Below are 17,780 nucleotides of genomic sequence, written 5' to 3'. Positions count from 1 at the left end.
AGCAGTTAAGAGGGGAATAAGAAATGACACAATGACCATAATACAATAATAAAATTAAATATTAATATAAGGATAAAATAGGAAAAAAAATTAAGAGCAGTTAAGAGGGGAATCCCCTTTATATATAGGTATAGATTTTATATTAATTTTTTATTTAACTTGGTGTAATGTCGAACTTTGTAAGGTTATCAAGATTAAAATTAAGGTTTGAAAAAAATGAACCAGCAAACAATGTCAAAACATAATGCAAATGGTTGTATGTTGGAAGTTGTAGAATCTATCACCATATCAATTAAATCCACGTCTTCCATGACAAAGAAGTTGAAAAAAATAAAATAATAAACTAAATACAAATTACCAAACTTCCAACTTATGTAATATCTAATAGATCAAAGCATCAGTAGACATAAAAACTTTGCCTGCAAAGCTGGGCTTAGGATTCATACAAAAATATAAAAAAAATTAAGAAAGCAATAGAAACAAAAATGTTCAAATCCTATAACAATGAGACGCGTCTCTACTTCGAACGCTTTGGGAAGTGTGAGAAGGAGGAAGCAATGGTGGTTGTTGTTGTACAGTGGTGATTGAAGAGGGACTAAGACGGGCGAGGGTAGGAGAAGAACATGAAGCGTGAAGGAAGAAGGTTCAAAATGTATCAAAATTTATGAACATTTTTTTCTTTGGATGAAACTGGTGAAAACTACTCCTTATAAGGAAGTGAATATAACGGATGAAAACTACATTTTCGTAAGAAAGTGGATGTAAATGGTGACGGTGAGAACTACTAAAGAAAGTGGTAATCGCTCAATAATAATAAAATTGTTCACGTTTGGTCACTACTCACATTTCCTAATATTTATTTATCTCTCATAAAACGGACACTTCCTCTCATTATGCAATTAATTTTAATTATTTCTTTCAATTCAAAACGGTTGCTCCATTTATTTCAAATATTTTATTAAATTTATTTCTCTCACATACAACAGACCCTCTCTAATTAATTTTCAAAATAAATTATTTCTTTCAATTCATAACCACTCCTCCACCTCTCTTCAATTCATAACCACTCCTCCACCTCTCTTCAATTCATAACCGCTCCTCCACCTTTCTTTCAATTCATAATTGTTCCTCCACGTCTCTTTCAATTTAAAACCGATTTTCCACCTCTCTTTCAATTCAAAATCGCCTCACTACGTATACCAAATATTGTAGAAAAAAATAAGAAATGACATCATAATACAATAATAAAATTAAATATTAATATAAAGATAAAATGAGAAAAAAAATTAAGAACAGTTAAGAGAGGAATAAGAAATGACACAATGACCATAATACAATAATAAAATTAAATATTAATATAAGGATAAAATAGGAAAAAAAATTAAAAGCAGTTAAGAGGGGAATCCCCTTTATAGATAGGTATAGATATAACATAACATAATTTAAAATAATTTAAAGAATCATAAATAATATTAAAATTATCTAAATAAATTAACTTAAGTAACAAAATTAATTTAAAGTAATAAAAGAAAAAATAATAAATTATACTTAAATTTAAAATTATATATAATTATTTCTTTGAATTTTACATTTTTTTTATTTATAAATGAAACTTTAAATTATTTTAATTAACTAAAATATGCAAAAAAAAAAAAACATTACTTATTCTTTTTTATATATAATGTTAAATTTGTAATCTCACAATTTACACTATTTAAAATAATTTAAAATATTCTTATAATCATCACATCATATTTCAATAAACTTTTTTCACAAATCTACTCTAACATACTATAATCCAAACAACCTTAACTTTTTTATATTTTTTCTTAAATTTTCACACTTCCGCTACCCCAAATCTTTCACTTTCTACTCCCCCATTCAAATAGTGATGAAGCCATGGCATAGTTTCCCACTTTCTCTAGATATAGACCATTCTCTAAAAGGGTTATAGGGCTATGCAAGAGGTTATGGTGGGTCCTCATTGTCTGATATTGTCCCCTGCCTAAGTCATGCCACAAAGTGTCTACACCCACTCACCTATCATAAGCTATGGATCATGCCTTTGAGACTTTGATGGTCCATTTCTTTGCTTCCACTTAAAGCTGGAATATGTGCATGCTATTTTTTACTCTCACTTTAGACCGCACAATCACTCCACCCCCAACATGCGCACTTCACCATCTCTCATTCCCCTACAGTGATTTCACTGACACACCAAGTGAGTCATGGAATTAGGAACAAACGTAATTGGCATGGCTCATTAGCCAAGGAAGCATAGTCTCCATAACTATCAAAAACCATGCCTCCATCCCATCACACACCAGAACACCCAAGAATATGCTTCTCAGTGGCTCATTGCCCAAACATTTCTTAACATTCGTGTTACACATATTCCCTTGTCCTTCACTGTCACCTGAATGCATCAGCTTCAGCCTTCACGTCTTTTAACATTTCAATAATTCAAAACTAAAACATCCACAAAACGAACACAAACCATGATGATAACATTAATAGCATTAACCATCACACAAGCATTTAAAATTTCCAACTAGGCACAAAAAATGATAATAAAAAGCACGAGTACTACTGATGAATTATAAATAGAGAAAAAAAGGACACGCAATGTGGCTTCACAATATTTAAATATTCATCTTTTGAATAATGATATAGGGTAAGGGTACTAGTAGTAACCGAAAAAACCAAAGTAGAGATTCTTCCTCTTCATGTGGTCCAGGTCATGTCGTTCTCGAAAATCCAGTGGCACACCTCAATTTTGCCAGGGCCTGACCCCAATGCCAAGAATGCCCCATGTTCTGGGCCCCATGATGACGTGTCAAGGTGACAGATGGCAACACCATGATTCATGTTCTCCTTCGTCTCCACGTTGAGAATATCAGCTTCATACACTCTCACTTGGGGTACACTGTGGCAATAATACAGCAAGTAAGGGTACAAACTCTGATGACACGAAACTGATTTGGTTACTTTTCCACCGTCCACTGGGTAGACCTTACCAATCATCACACTCGATCCTGAACCGTTCACGTTCTCCGTGCTCCTCACCACAACACTGGGACCCAGCACCGATGCCGCAAACTCTATCATTTCTTCTGCAGACGCAACGCACCGTTTCGTCTCGCCCCGACTCGGCGCCCTCTCGCATTCCCTCAACGCGTTCACTATCACGCGCTCTGTCCCAGACCTCTCCCGCGCCTCGAACAATTCCCTCATTTCGTCAATCCTTGAAGACGAGAACGGTAATTTCGAGGCAATTGCCAGGGGTAAAAACGACCTTGCGGGCATTTTATCCCTAATGTCAGGCATCACAATCACGTTCCCTTCCTTCATTATCGACTCTCTAAAGAATTTACCTGGCTCCACCCGCTTATTTACAACTCTGCCACTAGTTGCGCTGAAATTCCGATACTCCGAAAACGACGCGTCGTTTTTGTTGTACACTTTAAACGCGCGGCCCAACCCATAAGATTTAAACCCGAACGAGCTCTTCCCCGTCGCGCCCTTTCCGTACTCCACGAAACTGTCGTTTCCGACGTTAAACGACATGCCGTAGTTCGTGAACTTGGCGGTGCCGGACTTCGACCTCGCTGCGTAGCTTTGGAACGTGTCGTCGCCGACATTGGCGCGGTTCCGGTAACTGATAAAATTATCGGCGGCGGATCCTCTCGATCCAGCGCTGTATGTTTTGAAAACGTTCCGCGGATTGTTACCGTTGAAGCTGTAGGACTTGAAGGAGTCATTGGTTGCTCCGGTGCTGAAGTCGCCGTAATTGTTGAACTCCGATTGCAGAATGTTGGCGTCGCTGGCGTAATTCGTGAACTCGCTAGTTCCGCCGCGAACGCGTTTTCCGTAGCTCATGAAGGATTGCGCACCGGAGTTTGTTTCGTTGCCGTAGCTGGCGAACGAGAGTTTATGATTGGAGGAGCCGGAGTCGTAGGTGGTGAAACCGAGGTTGGGAACGTTCACCGTTTTGTCGTAGTTGTTGAAGTCGCTGGAGGATTGAGCCGCGGCAGAACCGTAGCTGGTGAAGTTCGTATTCGCAACATTACCGTTATCGGCATAGTTCTTGAACTGTTCGCCGCGGCGCGTCGAGGAGTCGCTGTATCTCCGAAACGCGTCGTTGTTCGCGTTTAGGCCGTTGGAGTAGTTTTTGAAAGAATCGACTCCGTCGACTCGAGAGGTGCCGTAGTTGGCGAAGTGTTTGTTGTTGTAAACGGCGAAGTTGGCGTCGTCATTTTTGCGCTGGAGTGTGGGCGTGTTTGGTGTGTCGTCGAAGGAACAGTATAAGTTCGGTGAGGAGCAGAGAGAGTGGTGAAGCTTCGGATTGTAGGGTTTGGGTTTTTCGTTTAAAAGTTTGTTGAGAATACCATAGTGTTGTGGGGTAAGAGGTGAAGCTTTGGCTAGAAGGAAGTGAGGGATTGGAACCTTACTAGTGACTCGAGTGTTCCAATAGCGAATGAGTGAGGCTTTGGGACTGAATGGGTTTATGCGTTCGCGTGTTTGGGGCAGAGGTGTGTCCTTACTTGCTAGAGAAACCTGCATTTGTGGAACAAAACTTACACACCATTAAATTATGACACCAATGGAACTCACCGAAACAAAACAATGCAATGCAATGTGGTATAATATTGTTATTGTTGTTATGCAATTTATAAAGGTAAACTCGTGTGTGTTTTGTTGTGTTGGATCTTACATGGAAAGATGAGAGCGACAAGAAGAAGCAGAAGAAGAAGTGGATGTTCATTTTGAAGGTGTGAGACCGTGTTGCGTGGGCAATGGAGAGGAACTAGACAGTGATATAGAAGAAGAAAAATAGAGGGGCCATTGATCGGCTGGAGCCGGGGGACAATAAATTTGTGGTCTCCTCAGACATAGTTTGCTTTTCTGTGCGCCAACATGGTATCAATGACTAGGTACGATGCTTTTTCTTCTTTTCGTTTCCTTTTTTCTTTTCTTTATTTTATGCAGCCTTGAAGATAAGTATGGGTAAGTTTATATTTTGTTATATTTATACTAAACAGGTACTTTTATTTGCTTGTCTTTTCTGGTATTACTCCTTAGATAGTTAAATAGCGTGGCATGGTTTGAGTTGCAGGTGAAGGTGTTATGTTGCACTAGATAGGTTGGAGATAGTTAGTGGACCACAAATGGTTCTTCTAGCACAGTGAACCATGATGAGTTTATAGTATAGTAATGGTCAAGTGGACGTATTGAATGGATTAGGTAAAGTTACATAATAGATAAACCAGACAATTAGTCTAACTGTTGAATCTGAGCTCGGGTTCTGTAGATGCTTCCCTTTTGACTTTAGTTGTTCATCAACCCAGTAGTGGGCCTTCCTTTCCTTTACTCAATTCACAACTACTTTTTATCATTATTAATTTCATGGATTCATTATTTTATTAAAAGCTCTGAATCTACACAAGTACCATTTATCCTAAAATTGTGCTGGCCACAGAGAATTAATTTTGGCATCTATGTTTAGTTAGGAGTGAATTTATGTTTAAAAAGTTAAGGATTAATTTTGAGAGTCTTGTGTGAAAGTTAATAAAAATAAATATTTATTCCTACAGAATAAAATTTGATGAGTTAGTCTTGTGTTTCCTTGAGGTTGAAGCTATATGATGAGCTTTACAAAGATGAAGATGGTGTTGATTGGATATAATGATTGGGAAAAAAATTCTTTGACAACACACACTTAAAACATATATTTAACACTACATTATAATAATATAATAATATTTAAAATTAAAAAGTAAATTAAATGTAATTAAATATTATGTTATTAGTTTATAAAGTGAATGTTTTTTTTTTTACTTTTTGTGGGATTAACATATCATCACTTTAGTGATTGTGAAGTTGTGGTGAATGAAATTGAAGTAAGAAGAGGGACATGGCATGCAAGGAATGTGATGTTTAAGTGAGTGAAGGTAAAAGATAAACTATATTAATACGAGATTCCTTTTATGGACTCTTCTATTGTTGCAACTAAGTAGATTAGATTATTATAAAGGTATTTAGGATTAGTTTTAGTATCTCAATATTTTGTCCATTGGGTCTGGCAGATTGTGTTTGTGTCTTAGAGTGAGTGAGTCAAGCTAGGTAGGTTCGTCAACTTTAGAATAAAGTGTTGATCCGGGTTCATATTTCAGTAAAATTATTATTATTTTTAATTATAATCTGATGGAAGATTCTCAAGCTCTCATTACTACCGAATTTGTGAACATATTTTTCCTCAAATTCTTGTAAAAAATAAATAAAATCAATACTTATTTCTACAAAATAGATTATAGTAAATATAATGTTTAATGACCTCTCTATTATATAAGTGTTTCGGTTTTAGTCATATTTTTATTTTTGTTTTCTTTATTTATTTTAAGCGTTAACTTTCTTAATCTTAACTGTGTCATGATTTTTATGTTTTTAAAAGTGTCACTTCAACACGTGCATTAGCATGACTAAAAAAATAATATTTATAAGAATTAAAATAAAAATATTTTTTTAAATTAAAACAGAAGTGATATATTTTTGGGTACTAGAATAAAATATGAAATATTAATAGCGATTGAAAACAAAAAAAATATTTATTTCTAAAGATTAAAAACAAAAAAATGACGTATTTAAAAGAATAAAATAAAAAATAATACCTATTTCCAAACATATATTTAAGTATTATGCTAAAATTGATTAATTAATTTAATTAAATAAATAAAAATAATAAATTTGATTAATACTAATATTTTTATACTAAAACTTAGTTACTCCTTTTTAAGCATGATATCGTGATTTAATAAGAAAACAACATTATTTTCTGCAATTTGCACTATTTTTAAGAATAAAATTTAATTTAATATGAAATTAATAATAATAAAACGTACTTACCCCAAAGTGAAATATAAAAATAGCCCTAGTACTATGTGCCTGACATATAGGATCGCACATGCTGAAATGAATGCACATATTTCGGTCAATGTGAGGTATTGGACTCTAGTTCGTTACATTTTCGCAAACTTTAACTTAAACGGTAAATAAAATATATTACTGTATTAGAAAAATAATATTGTAAGAAAATATCAAATTATTATCTTAATGTATTATTATTGCATAAAAAAACTACATTACCCACCACTTAGAAACCATTATTTGTTGTTTTTAATATAGTTATTATTAAAGTTAATAATTAGGAAGTTTATTAGATCAATTGTTGAAAAGCTTTGCTATTTTAACCCATCTTTCATGGTCTTACTATTTTTTTTCTTAAATTATTTAGTATTTAATTATAAAACGTATAAAATTATTTAATGAAAAGTATATATTTTACAATCACCAGAATATGAATTTAAAATTTTATTTATAATTATTAGATGATATGAATATTTTAGTTTGTCAGATATAATTACATCGGTTAACTTGTATCAAGTTTTTCTTTTTGTTTTTTTTTATATATATTCTATAAATATTGTACTCAATTATCTGAATAGGTGTGTAACAATTATCTTATTAATAAAACATAGTTTTTTTTTATTAACATATGGGTTTTGGTCTAATTTCCTTATATTTTTGTATTTTTTGTATTTTTTTTTAATAATATTTTTTTTATGTAATGGCAGATGATTGTTGTTACTTGAGGTGTCAGCTTAGTTGATATATCAAGTTGCATAGTGATGCCTAACACGAAAACTTTATAAAAAAAATATAGTTTTTTTTTTGTTTTTTTTATATATTATTTCTTTCTCTAAATGAAATATATAAAATTGATATGATATGAGAGCTTTTACAAGTTTTGGACCAATTTTGTTGCTACTCCTTATTCTTTCACCACGATAAGACCATCCAAATGGAGAAACAATTCTCATTTTTGTGCAATAAAGTTGCCTCTTAGAATAGCATCCTATTAGGTGTAAATATATTTTTTAAGCTAAGCATAAATTAGACGACACTATTGATAGGTACAAAGCTCATTTTGTTGTCTAGAGATATACTCAAACTAAAGATATTGATTATTTTGAGACTTTCTCTCCAATAGTTAAAATTATTACGTACCATTGAGTTTATTCTATCTTTAGCAAGAGCTAAGAGATGAATGTTTCATCAACTAAATGTGAGTAATGTCTTTCTTTGTGATGACCTTGATGAAAAAATTTGCATGACTCATCCCACTGACCTTAGTCCTTCTCATTAAGGACAAATGTGTAAACTAAGAAAAATCTTTATATAAATTAAAGCAGACAAGTAAGAAATGGTACTCAAAACTAACTGAGAGTGTAATACAACTTGATTATGTTCAAAGTGCAGTTGATCATTATTTTTTTTTATTTTTTTTATGTGTTCCATAAATAGAGTACTCAATTATTTTAATAAATATATAATAATTATCTGATTAATAAAACATAACTCTTTTTTAAATACTTTTCTTTTTTTATTGTTATTTATATAAATGAGATATATAAAAGTGATATCTTAATCCACCACTAAACGGTTGTTGATAAAGAAAACCACTAAACGAAACTTGATGAGTTTTAATAAAAGGTAGAGAATATACTCTAATAAATAAATATATATATATATATATATATATATATATATATTTATTGGAGAAGTCGTAAATAAACATTGTTTTGCACTGCGAAGTACTAAAATAATTGAGTTTAACTATACTTTCATTCTAAAAAATGATAGTTTTGACTCGTGAGATGCACAAAACATATAATGTAGATATTTTTATTTAAAATATTTATAAAATTGTATGGAAAAAGATAAGTTTATAGTCTTTTTAATTATGTTATATTAAATACGGTACATATACACAAAATTATGGTTGCAGATTATGGTTGCAGATCAATATAATAGTCATTGAATAAATTGTAATTTTACATATAAGAAAACTATTAAATAAAAACTAATTTTATAGAATAAAATAATTAGTAACTATTTAAGTATATTAAAGACTATTTTATAAACTAAAAAAATTATTAGTATCTAAATTAATTTTTATTATTAATTAAAATTTATAAAATAATTTTTAAATTGATATCTAACTCTTATCTATTAAGATTTTAGTTACTTATTATTTTATATTCTAAATTATTCTTTATTAATCTTTCGAAAACCAATTTAGAATCTAAAATATTAGTAACTAAATCTAAAAATTATTTTTTATTTTTTTATTAATAATAGAAATCACTTTAGATATCAATAATTTTTTAGTTTCTAAATCAATATCTAATTTAGTTAATTTAGTAATAGTTTTTTTTTTCTAAATTTGATTGTATTTATTGATTTTCTTGTTTGTAATGTTGATTTTGATTTTCAAATTTCAAATCTACGATTTGTTTTCTTCATTTTTTTTTGTATTGTTAGAAAACCCATAATTTTAGTTTAATTGTGAGTTCTACATAGGTTTTATTATATATATATATATATATTTATTGAGTGATAAAATTATTTCTTGATGGTACCCTAAATGAATATATTAAGCTTAGTTAATTAATCCAACATAAAAGAAATAAGTGTAAGAAAACTTGTAAACTTTTTAAAATATAAGGATCAAAATTGGAATAAAGAAATTAGGGTGATAAAAATTGCGAATCAAGAGTATTTGGAAACCTTTAGCAAACTTTATTAACTTTTTTTAATCAAATCAATTATGAGAGTGAAGTTCCTTCACTGAAATTAATGCTCACATTCTTTTACACTTATAGTAGAAAAAACAGAAGCAATTCCACTTTTTAAGAAAGAAAAAAAGAGTATGTAAGGAGAAATATCAAATTTCTTAATAATTTTATTTTGGTTGGATATTTAATACTCAATTCAGATTTTCACTATAATTTCAATGTTGCAAAAAGCACCATGCACACACAAAGAACTTAAAACATTTTATATCAAGTAATGTTTTCAATAATAGCTTAGCTTCAAACATTTACTATTTATTTTTTAAAAAACATAATTGTTGTAATTAATTAAAGTAGTAATTAATTGTTTAAAATGTTTTCTGTCATTTCTAGATTTATCACTCCTAAGCTCTTAATAATGTTAATTTTAATATGAAGTTTTGTTGGTGGAACTCCAACCATTACAAAAAAGAAAACTTTCACACAAATGACCAATTTTCGTAAATATATAAACACCCGTTTTTAAATGATTGAAAAACAATGTTAAATTATACTTTTAACACTAATTTTATCTTTATTCATTATATATATATATATATATTTATATCATAATTTTTATTTGTTTATCTTTCATATTATTGATATAATATCCAATTACAATTTTTTTTGTCTGTTTCCTTTGACTTCGTCATTTCTGAAATTTATTTTTCTTTTTTTTTATTTTTATTATAAAAAATTGTAGAAATCAAATCCAATTTCTTGTGGATAATTAACCAATAAAACAATGAGTACAGTTCAGTTAAGATCTACATTACACACTTTCTCTCCATTGTTGCTTCTTCTTCTTCTTTGATGTTTAATTTCATGAAGAATCTCAATCCAATTTTACCCTATCGTAATTTCAATACTCATGCATCGCTCACATTCACGTAACCACGATTGTTGGATGCAACACTGTTTCATTTTTATAGGGTTTTTCCTTCACCAACCATGGCAATTACAGGAGTTAGTTTCAAATGGTTTGTCTCAATCCTTCTTTCTTCATCATCTTCTTTTTATCATCCAATTGTGTCTCAATTTTAACAAAAGCAAATCGATTGCACGCAGGTTTGATGGGTTTTTCCTGTCTGTGCTCTTCACCAACATGTATCCTTTAAACTCCCCCTTTTATTCATTCCTCCTTGTTTTCGAATGATTGATTGTTTTCGAATGATTGATTAATTCTTCTATGTTCTTAATTATTGTCAGAAACAATTAACACAAATAATGTTTTTGCAACTTTTTTTGGTCACTATGTTTTCTTTAACAATTTTGATTCATAGAGCTATTGTGGTAATTAATTGGAAGTTATACCAATCTTGTACATGCCCTTTGCATATATGGACTGTGGTGAGGTTCTTTATTATCAATGCTAATTTTATTTTTTAATTTCTTGATAAGCTGTATTTTTTAACTTACAAGTTATGGTTTTATTTATTTGATGTGATGATTCAGGTTGATTACACTGTTGTTTTCACTTTCCGACTTTTGATGTTCATTGATAATGGACTTGCTTCAGGAATGGGTTTGTAAGACCTTATACTCTTTCAACTTTTAATGTTTTTATTTTCTTGGACTACTTTCAAATTGAATAAAGAAGTTAGTGTAATAAATTGATCATATATACAAGAAGTTGTTTGGTATTTTCATGTTGTAAGTGACATCATTGTACATGTCTTAATCACAACATTACCTTATAAATTGTTGGTGATATAGTTTGTATAATACTAATGTTATGTTTTTTAGTTCAATATGTATATTAAATATTACTTATTGCACCATTATAAAGTTGTTGAAGTAGTGTAGCCATTTGCTAAAATTACATTTTACAACACCAATAACATGTTAGGATAGAAGTATATTGTGATATTGGATAAAAAGTTAGTGTAATAAATTGATCATATATACAAGAAGTTGTTTGGTATTTTCATGTTGTAAGTGACTTCCTTGTACAAGTCTTAATCACAACATTACCTTATAAATTGTTGGTGATATAGTCTATGTAATACTAATGTTATGTTGTTGAGTTCAATATGGATATTAAATATTACTTATTGCACCATTATAAAGTTGTTGAAGTAGTGTAGCCATTTGATAAAATTACATTTCACAACACCAATAACATATTAGGATAGAAGTATATTGTGATATTGGATAAGTTTTTTTTTTTTTTAAATAGAGTCCTCTCAACTTGATTTTATGAAAATTTATTATATATATAAAAATTTATGTATTCCATTTTTTTTGAGTTTTACATGAGTAGGTTCAAATTTAAAATCAACACTCCAAAGTTTAGGAAGTACAATTTCATGATTTGGTATAGATGGATTGAGTCAATTGTAGACTCAGATGGATTTTGTACAAAATTTCTGATACATCTTTTTTAGTACCTCAAATAATCCTATTTAATATATTATTTATTATCGATTAAAAAAAATTGACTATAAAATATGAACACTCAAATTCAACCTCATTCATGTCACAACTAACTTAATTTTGTTCAACAAAATTTCATGAAATAGTTATAGTATTTTAGTAATTTAAAAATCCTATTACTAGTTCAATTGCTTATATTTTTCTTATTTGGTTGTGTTTTTAGAGATTTTGGATGGCCACAGAGATGTGCTTATTTTTATGGAAGAGTGATTGTACTTTCAATCCTTGCATTCCTTTTCTATCCATTTCTTTGGGCTTGGACAATAATTGGTACCTTATGGTTTAGCAACACTAAAACTTGTGTATGTTTTTCCTCTATTTTTAATCCTTAATGCTACATTTTGATTTTGCAAACATGTTTAAGATGCTTACTCCAAAGGTTATGTACAGTTGTCTAGAGGGGGTCAAAAATGGAGCTTCCTTATTTGGTTAGTTTTTAGCTATTGTGGACTTCTTTGTATTGCTTGTGTGGCACTAGGGAAGGTTAGTGTTTCTCTGTTATTATTCATTACATGTTTTCATGACTTGTTTTCATTTTTCATGGTACATATTTTATTTTTCTTTTTTGCATGCAATGTTTTTCTCCTTTATGATAACCTATCAACTATTTTGTTTTTTTTTCTCTACTTTTGTTTTTTTTTTCACTTTTGTTTCTTTGAATTATGTGTAGTGGTTGAAACGAAGACAAATACATGTGTTAAATGCTACAGAGAGTATCCATATATCTGCATTTGGGGTAAATTTTATCTTTATTGTGTTTTTATATTAGAGTATGGTTAATAAAACATGAAAACTCCATCCCTTAAGGGAACTATTCTCCTAATTGACATATTGAATCACATCAGAATAATTTCCTTTCCTCTTTTTTCCTTTGAAAGGAGTGAACAATAAATGATTCTACTATTTTTGTTTTTCTTGAATTTTCATTTATGTTAAATTTGTTTTTGTTAATGTTCAAAACAATTAGAAATATAGTATTTTAGTGGAAATATGATGAGTCTACGAAGCATTCGTCTCATTTAGTCTTTTCTTTATTTTGAAATCATAATGACATTTTATTCTTATGAACTTAATTATGTTTAAAATGATGAACCCACAATTGATGAATTTGTTTGTTAAATAGTTTTTTTCTCTCAAATTTATTATTGGTTATCTTGCTAGTTATCTTTATTAACATTTTATTAAGCATAACATCATATTGTGTTGTAACAATGTTATAAAATTTGAGGTATATAAACTTTTATTACAAATCTCATTATTTCATACAACTCAATATTATCTTTTACAATTTTTGTGGGATTACCTTCAAACTATGAAGTAAATATGGTGTTGTACTATATTCTTTCTAAAGGCTTGAAAGAATACTTTTATTTTAATGGGTATTGTCATTTCAACAAAGTTGTATTTACAGTGTCCATATAAATCCTTAGCAATGTAAGAGTTGTTTGATTCATTTTCATGATTTTATTTTCAATTGATAACTTGATTTATCATCTTTACAATTACTACATTGTTATTTTTTTTCATTTTGTTAAGAATTTATGAAGAGAATAGAAAAAGGAAACAATGTGAAAATGAAAATTGTGGTATCATAAGTTGGGTCCGAATAGTTTTTAGACTCTTGTGAATGAGAATATAAAGTCAATGGGGAAACAATCTTAAATAATAGTAAACATTCAATATAACAATCCCATTATTTTCTCCTCATATTATTATAATAGTTGAAATAATAGAAATTGACCTTAAATAAAAAATTCATTTAATATTAAAAAAGTCAGAAAACAAAACCAGATACAAAAGGGTAAAGAGAACATATAAAGTATAAAAATGACACTTATGATTGAAAAAAGACAAAACAACTCGACCAACAACTATTGTTTATGACTAAACTAAATACTCTAGTTGAGAGACATCATTCTTGACTATTAAAAATACAAACTAACTAAACACCCCTTAAATGTTCTCCTAAACTTACACTATAGGATTGATAACAATTATTGTTATTTATTGCTAGATTCTAATTGAAATGATCCAAGTACCTGATTGGGTATTTGAAGCTGCAAGTCAAGAATCAAGGAGCATGACCCAAAATGTTACATTTCATCGTGGACGTTACCTAAATCAAACCCAGGTTATTTTAGCTTATACTTCTAAATGTCTTGAACACAAGTTAAGAATATTGTGAAACATAAATATGTAATTAAATGTCAAGCTAAAAAATGCTTTATCATGACAAGCACACTAGTTAACAAAATTTGTAACTTGATTTTTTTATGAATTATTCATGTCACTAGTTGCCTTGTTTTTTTTTTAATAATGCACTAGGATTATTTGTGCATCATGTTTATGTCTTATTTGAATATCCTTTTAAAATATATACTTTTTGTATATTTATTTTTAGTTTGATTACTGATAGATATTTTTTTTTCTATACAGAAAGACGCAATTGAATCTTCAATTCAAGAACTTGCAACATTTACGATAAATGTGGTTCCTACTAATTGCAATGAATGCCTCATCTGCTTAGAAGAGTTTTGTGTAGGAAATCAGGTATACGTTTTGTTCCATATGAATACCTATGTGGCCTTATTCTATAATAGAAAAAAAATATTCTTAATATGTTTCATATTTAAATATGAGTTATTTTTATTAAGTACCTAACAAAAAATTCTTTCTAACAAATTAAACATTTTGGTTTAAGTCCTTGTTGCTAGCTGTACAAGTTTTATTATTTATTTTAAGTTGTTGCATGTGTCATATATATATTAACTCTATTGCATTACCTATATTAACATTATATGTCATCATTTGATGCAAAACATATCAATTGCTACCAAAATATTTAGGGAACAAAAGAGAAATCTAAAACTATTCAAGGGACCTAAATAAATACAAATAAGGTTATTTAGGTACTTAAATCAAATGTTTAATTTATTAAATATCCAATATAAAGGAAAATATATCTAGCTCTAAACAAGTTGATTAAATATTGAAGATTTCAAATATATTTAAGTATTGATTTAAGGGTTATATCTGTTTTTTTCATGTACTTTCACATGAAATTAATTTTCGTTTTTAGTCCAAATTTTTAGGTCTCCTTAGTACTTGTAAGGAAATTATTAGAAAGAGTCATTGTCAATTTGTTTTTATGTGACAAACGGATTTTTAGTGTGGATTATGATGTTAAAATATTTCATGCTGACTTATGTCATAAATGTTATAATGTTATAATATTATAATAATCGTTTGTTACATAAAAAAAACACTAGTAAAAAATATTTTAATAATTTACTTACTATAAGTATTCAAGAATTCTAAAATTTAAACTATGGACAAAAACCAATTTCGTATTGTAGTATAAAAACAAAACATGTATTTAACCTTGATTTAATCATTTATGAAGAATCACATCTTTAATTTATGACTAACTCTAGTGAAGTGTGCATGTCATATTTTTAATATATAACAAAATTGAGATGCAATATATAATATTATACGATAAATTTAAAATAATTTTTGACTTATGTGGTGTAGGTTCGTGGCTTGCCCTGTTCTCACAATTTCCATGTTGAATGTATAGATGTGTGGCTTCGGCTTAATGTGAGTTGTCCTCGATGTCGTTGCTCAGTATTTCCTAATCTTGATCTTAATGCTCTATCAGATATCCCTTACGAGTTTCAACAGTCTTTTGAGACTATCATGGCAAATATACACGAGACAGATCAAACTTCTACTTAAAGTTACGTCTTCTGATTATAGGACCTTATTTGCCTTGTATGATTTTTAAACTAAAGGCCTTTTCGTGAGACAAAATAATGCTTTGGAAAATTATAAAAATGGTGTTGGAGTTAGAGTTTATGTCAATCGGAATTCATGTCACTTCTATAGGACATGTGCTTATTACTCTTTCATTTACACATGATTCAAGAGATGCTTGCATATTTCTTCTCAGCTTTTATTGTATAACATGTTTGTGAGAAGTTCTAATGTATATATCATTAACTAGACATTGCATGAAAGTTTTAATTGTGATTTACTTTATAACACACAAAAATTATCCATTCACAACTTTTTTTTTGGCATATTTAATATATATACCATTTTACTTATCTAAAAATTGTATGCTTTTTCCTATATTTGTTTTTACTCTTTGGTTATAAATTCCTTCAGATTTTCATGAAAATAAGAAATATGTATTTGTTTTTCTCTAGTTGACATTTCATGTGTAGTATTTATACATATTAAAGACTTATAATTATGAGTGTTTAACTTCGTACAATTTTTAACAAAACGAATCAAATAACTCCTTTTTCCATCCATCCTAAAAGCTTTAATGTTGGGAACTATGACATTAAAATGATAACAACTTATATTTGTATGAAAACATCATATGTCTATAGTGAAAATAAAGGTCTAAACAAATAGTTTTTCAACCATCATTGATAAAGGTGTTGAGATTTCAATGATGGTTTGGAATTGTCCTTATATCTTCACATACCATGATTATCGTAGTTCCAAACTATTATTGTGTGTGATATACAATGAAGGTTCTCAAACCAACCATTGTCGTATACATTAACAACTTATATTTTTATTAAACTTTATAGTCATGTTTAAATAGTGGATGTTATAAAGATCCACTTTAGAGTTTACAACTCTATTATAGTTTTTTTTAACGATGTCTCAGAGGGTTAAGAGAGAGATATATATTTAAATTTCTCCCAGCCTCAACTTCTAAGCGATGTGAGGTTATTGTGTGTACTGGAACAAGTTTTCCATTTCCTAAGTTGAGGGTTAAGGGAATGAAGGTTCGCTTTTGAACCATTTTTCCATTTCCACATATGACATAAATGTTCCAACCTTAAGTTCGTTGAGATAACGTTGTTAGGACCAATCACTACATTTGAGTATTGTCCACTTTGATACTCAAAGCTCTGTCACGAGTTTGTCCTTAAAAGGCATCTCGAAGGGTTAATGGAGGAATGTGTATTTAAATTTCACATGGTCTTGACTCCTAAGTGATGTGGAACTATTGGGTAAAGCTAGAATGAGGGCTATAAAATATTCTTGTCGGAAAGGAGCACAACTTTCACAAGGTGGAAAAAATGGTATTCCTATGAAGTCAAGTTTATACCTCCAAGAATTAATCGTTGAGTTATTAATGAAGTTCGAGGAGAGGTCACCTGTAGAAGATTTCTCGATGCTCAAATCAGTAAGAGCTACACAAATTATAAAATATACGAGTATAAAAGTGAATAAGAGAATTGAATGAGTACTTCTCATAGGATTGATCTGTATTTGTAGGCTCATGTACCTAGGCTGAAATATTCCAAAAGATATTTAAAATAAATAAAGATATAATTGATTACTGAATATTTGTCATTCAATCAAATATAACAACATATATACATACATATATATAACAATATATATATATATATATATATATATATCCACACACATATATGATTTATATAGTGCATTCGATTTGATTGAATTTTATATTATTATGCTCCAATACATATCTGTATATCTCATATATAGGTAAGTATATAAGTCTCCAAGCTCAAAATCCATAAATGAGGTTCAAGTAGATCGATTTGAGGAATGAACAAGTTTAATGTTCTACTCGAGTATTTAATTTTGAAGTTGTATTTTCACAACAATCTTTTA

General features: G+C 29.4%; 1 protein-coding gene and 1 pseudogene across 2 annotated transcripts; one reads left to right on the top strand and one right to left on the bottom strand.

Annotated features, from left to right (window-relative positions):
- Positions 1 to 2,488: 2,488 nt before the first annotated feature.
- Positions 2,489 to 5,003, bottom strand: LOC137821628 (polygalacturonase 1 beta-like protein 2). Its single transcript, XM_068626309.2, has 2 exons — positions 4,715 to 5,003; positions 2,489 to 4,557 (listed from the first exon to the last, which is right to left on the bottom strand). The coding sequence occupies exons 1-2, from the start codon at positions 4,763 to 4,765 to the stop codon at positions 2,725 to 2,727; spliced, it is 1,884 nt and encodes a 627-aa protein (XP_068482410.2). The 5' UTR covers positions 4,766 to 5,003; the 3' UTR covers positions 2,489 to 2,724.
- Positions 4,872 to 15,980, top strand: LOC137821629 (E3 ubiquitin-protein ligase SIS3-like; annotated as a pseudogene). Its single transcript, XR_016515736.1, has 11 exons — positions 4,872 to 4,934; positions 10,604 to 10,651; positions 10,740 to 10,778; positions 10,955 to 11,021; positions 11,127 to 11,200; positions 12,271 to 12,409; positions 12,498 to 12,590; positions 12,778 to 12,843; positions 14,122 to 14,238; positions 14,544 to 14,657; positions 15,642 to 15,980. The product of XR_016515736.1 is annotated as an E3 ubiquitin-protein ligase SIS3-like (transcript).
- Positions 15,981 to 17,780: the final 1,800 nt, after the last annotated feature.

This window comes from Phaseolus vulgaris, chromosome 9 (assembly GCF_051622355.1).
Source record: "Phaseolus vulgaris cultivar YP4 chromosome 9, ASM5162235v1, whole genome shotgun sequence".
Lineage (NCBI taxonomy): Eukaryota > Viridiplantae > Streptophyta > Magnoliopsida > Fabales > Fabaceae > Phaseolus > Phaseolus vulgaris.
Note: the sequence above shows the minus strand (reverse complement) of the source record. Positions and strands in the feature narration are given on the sequence as shown.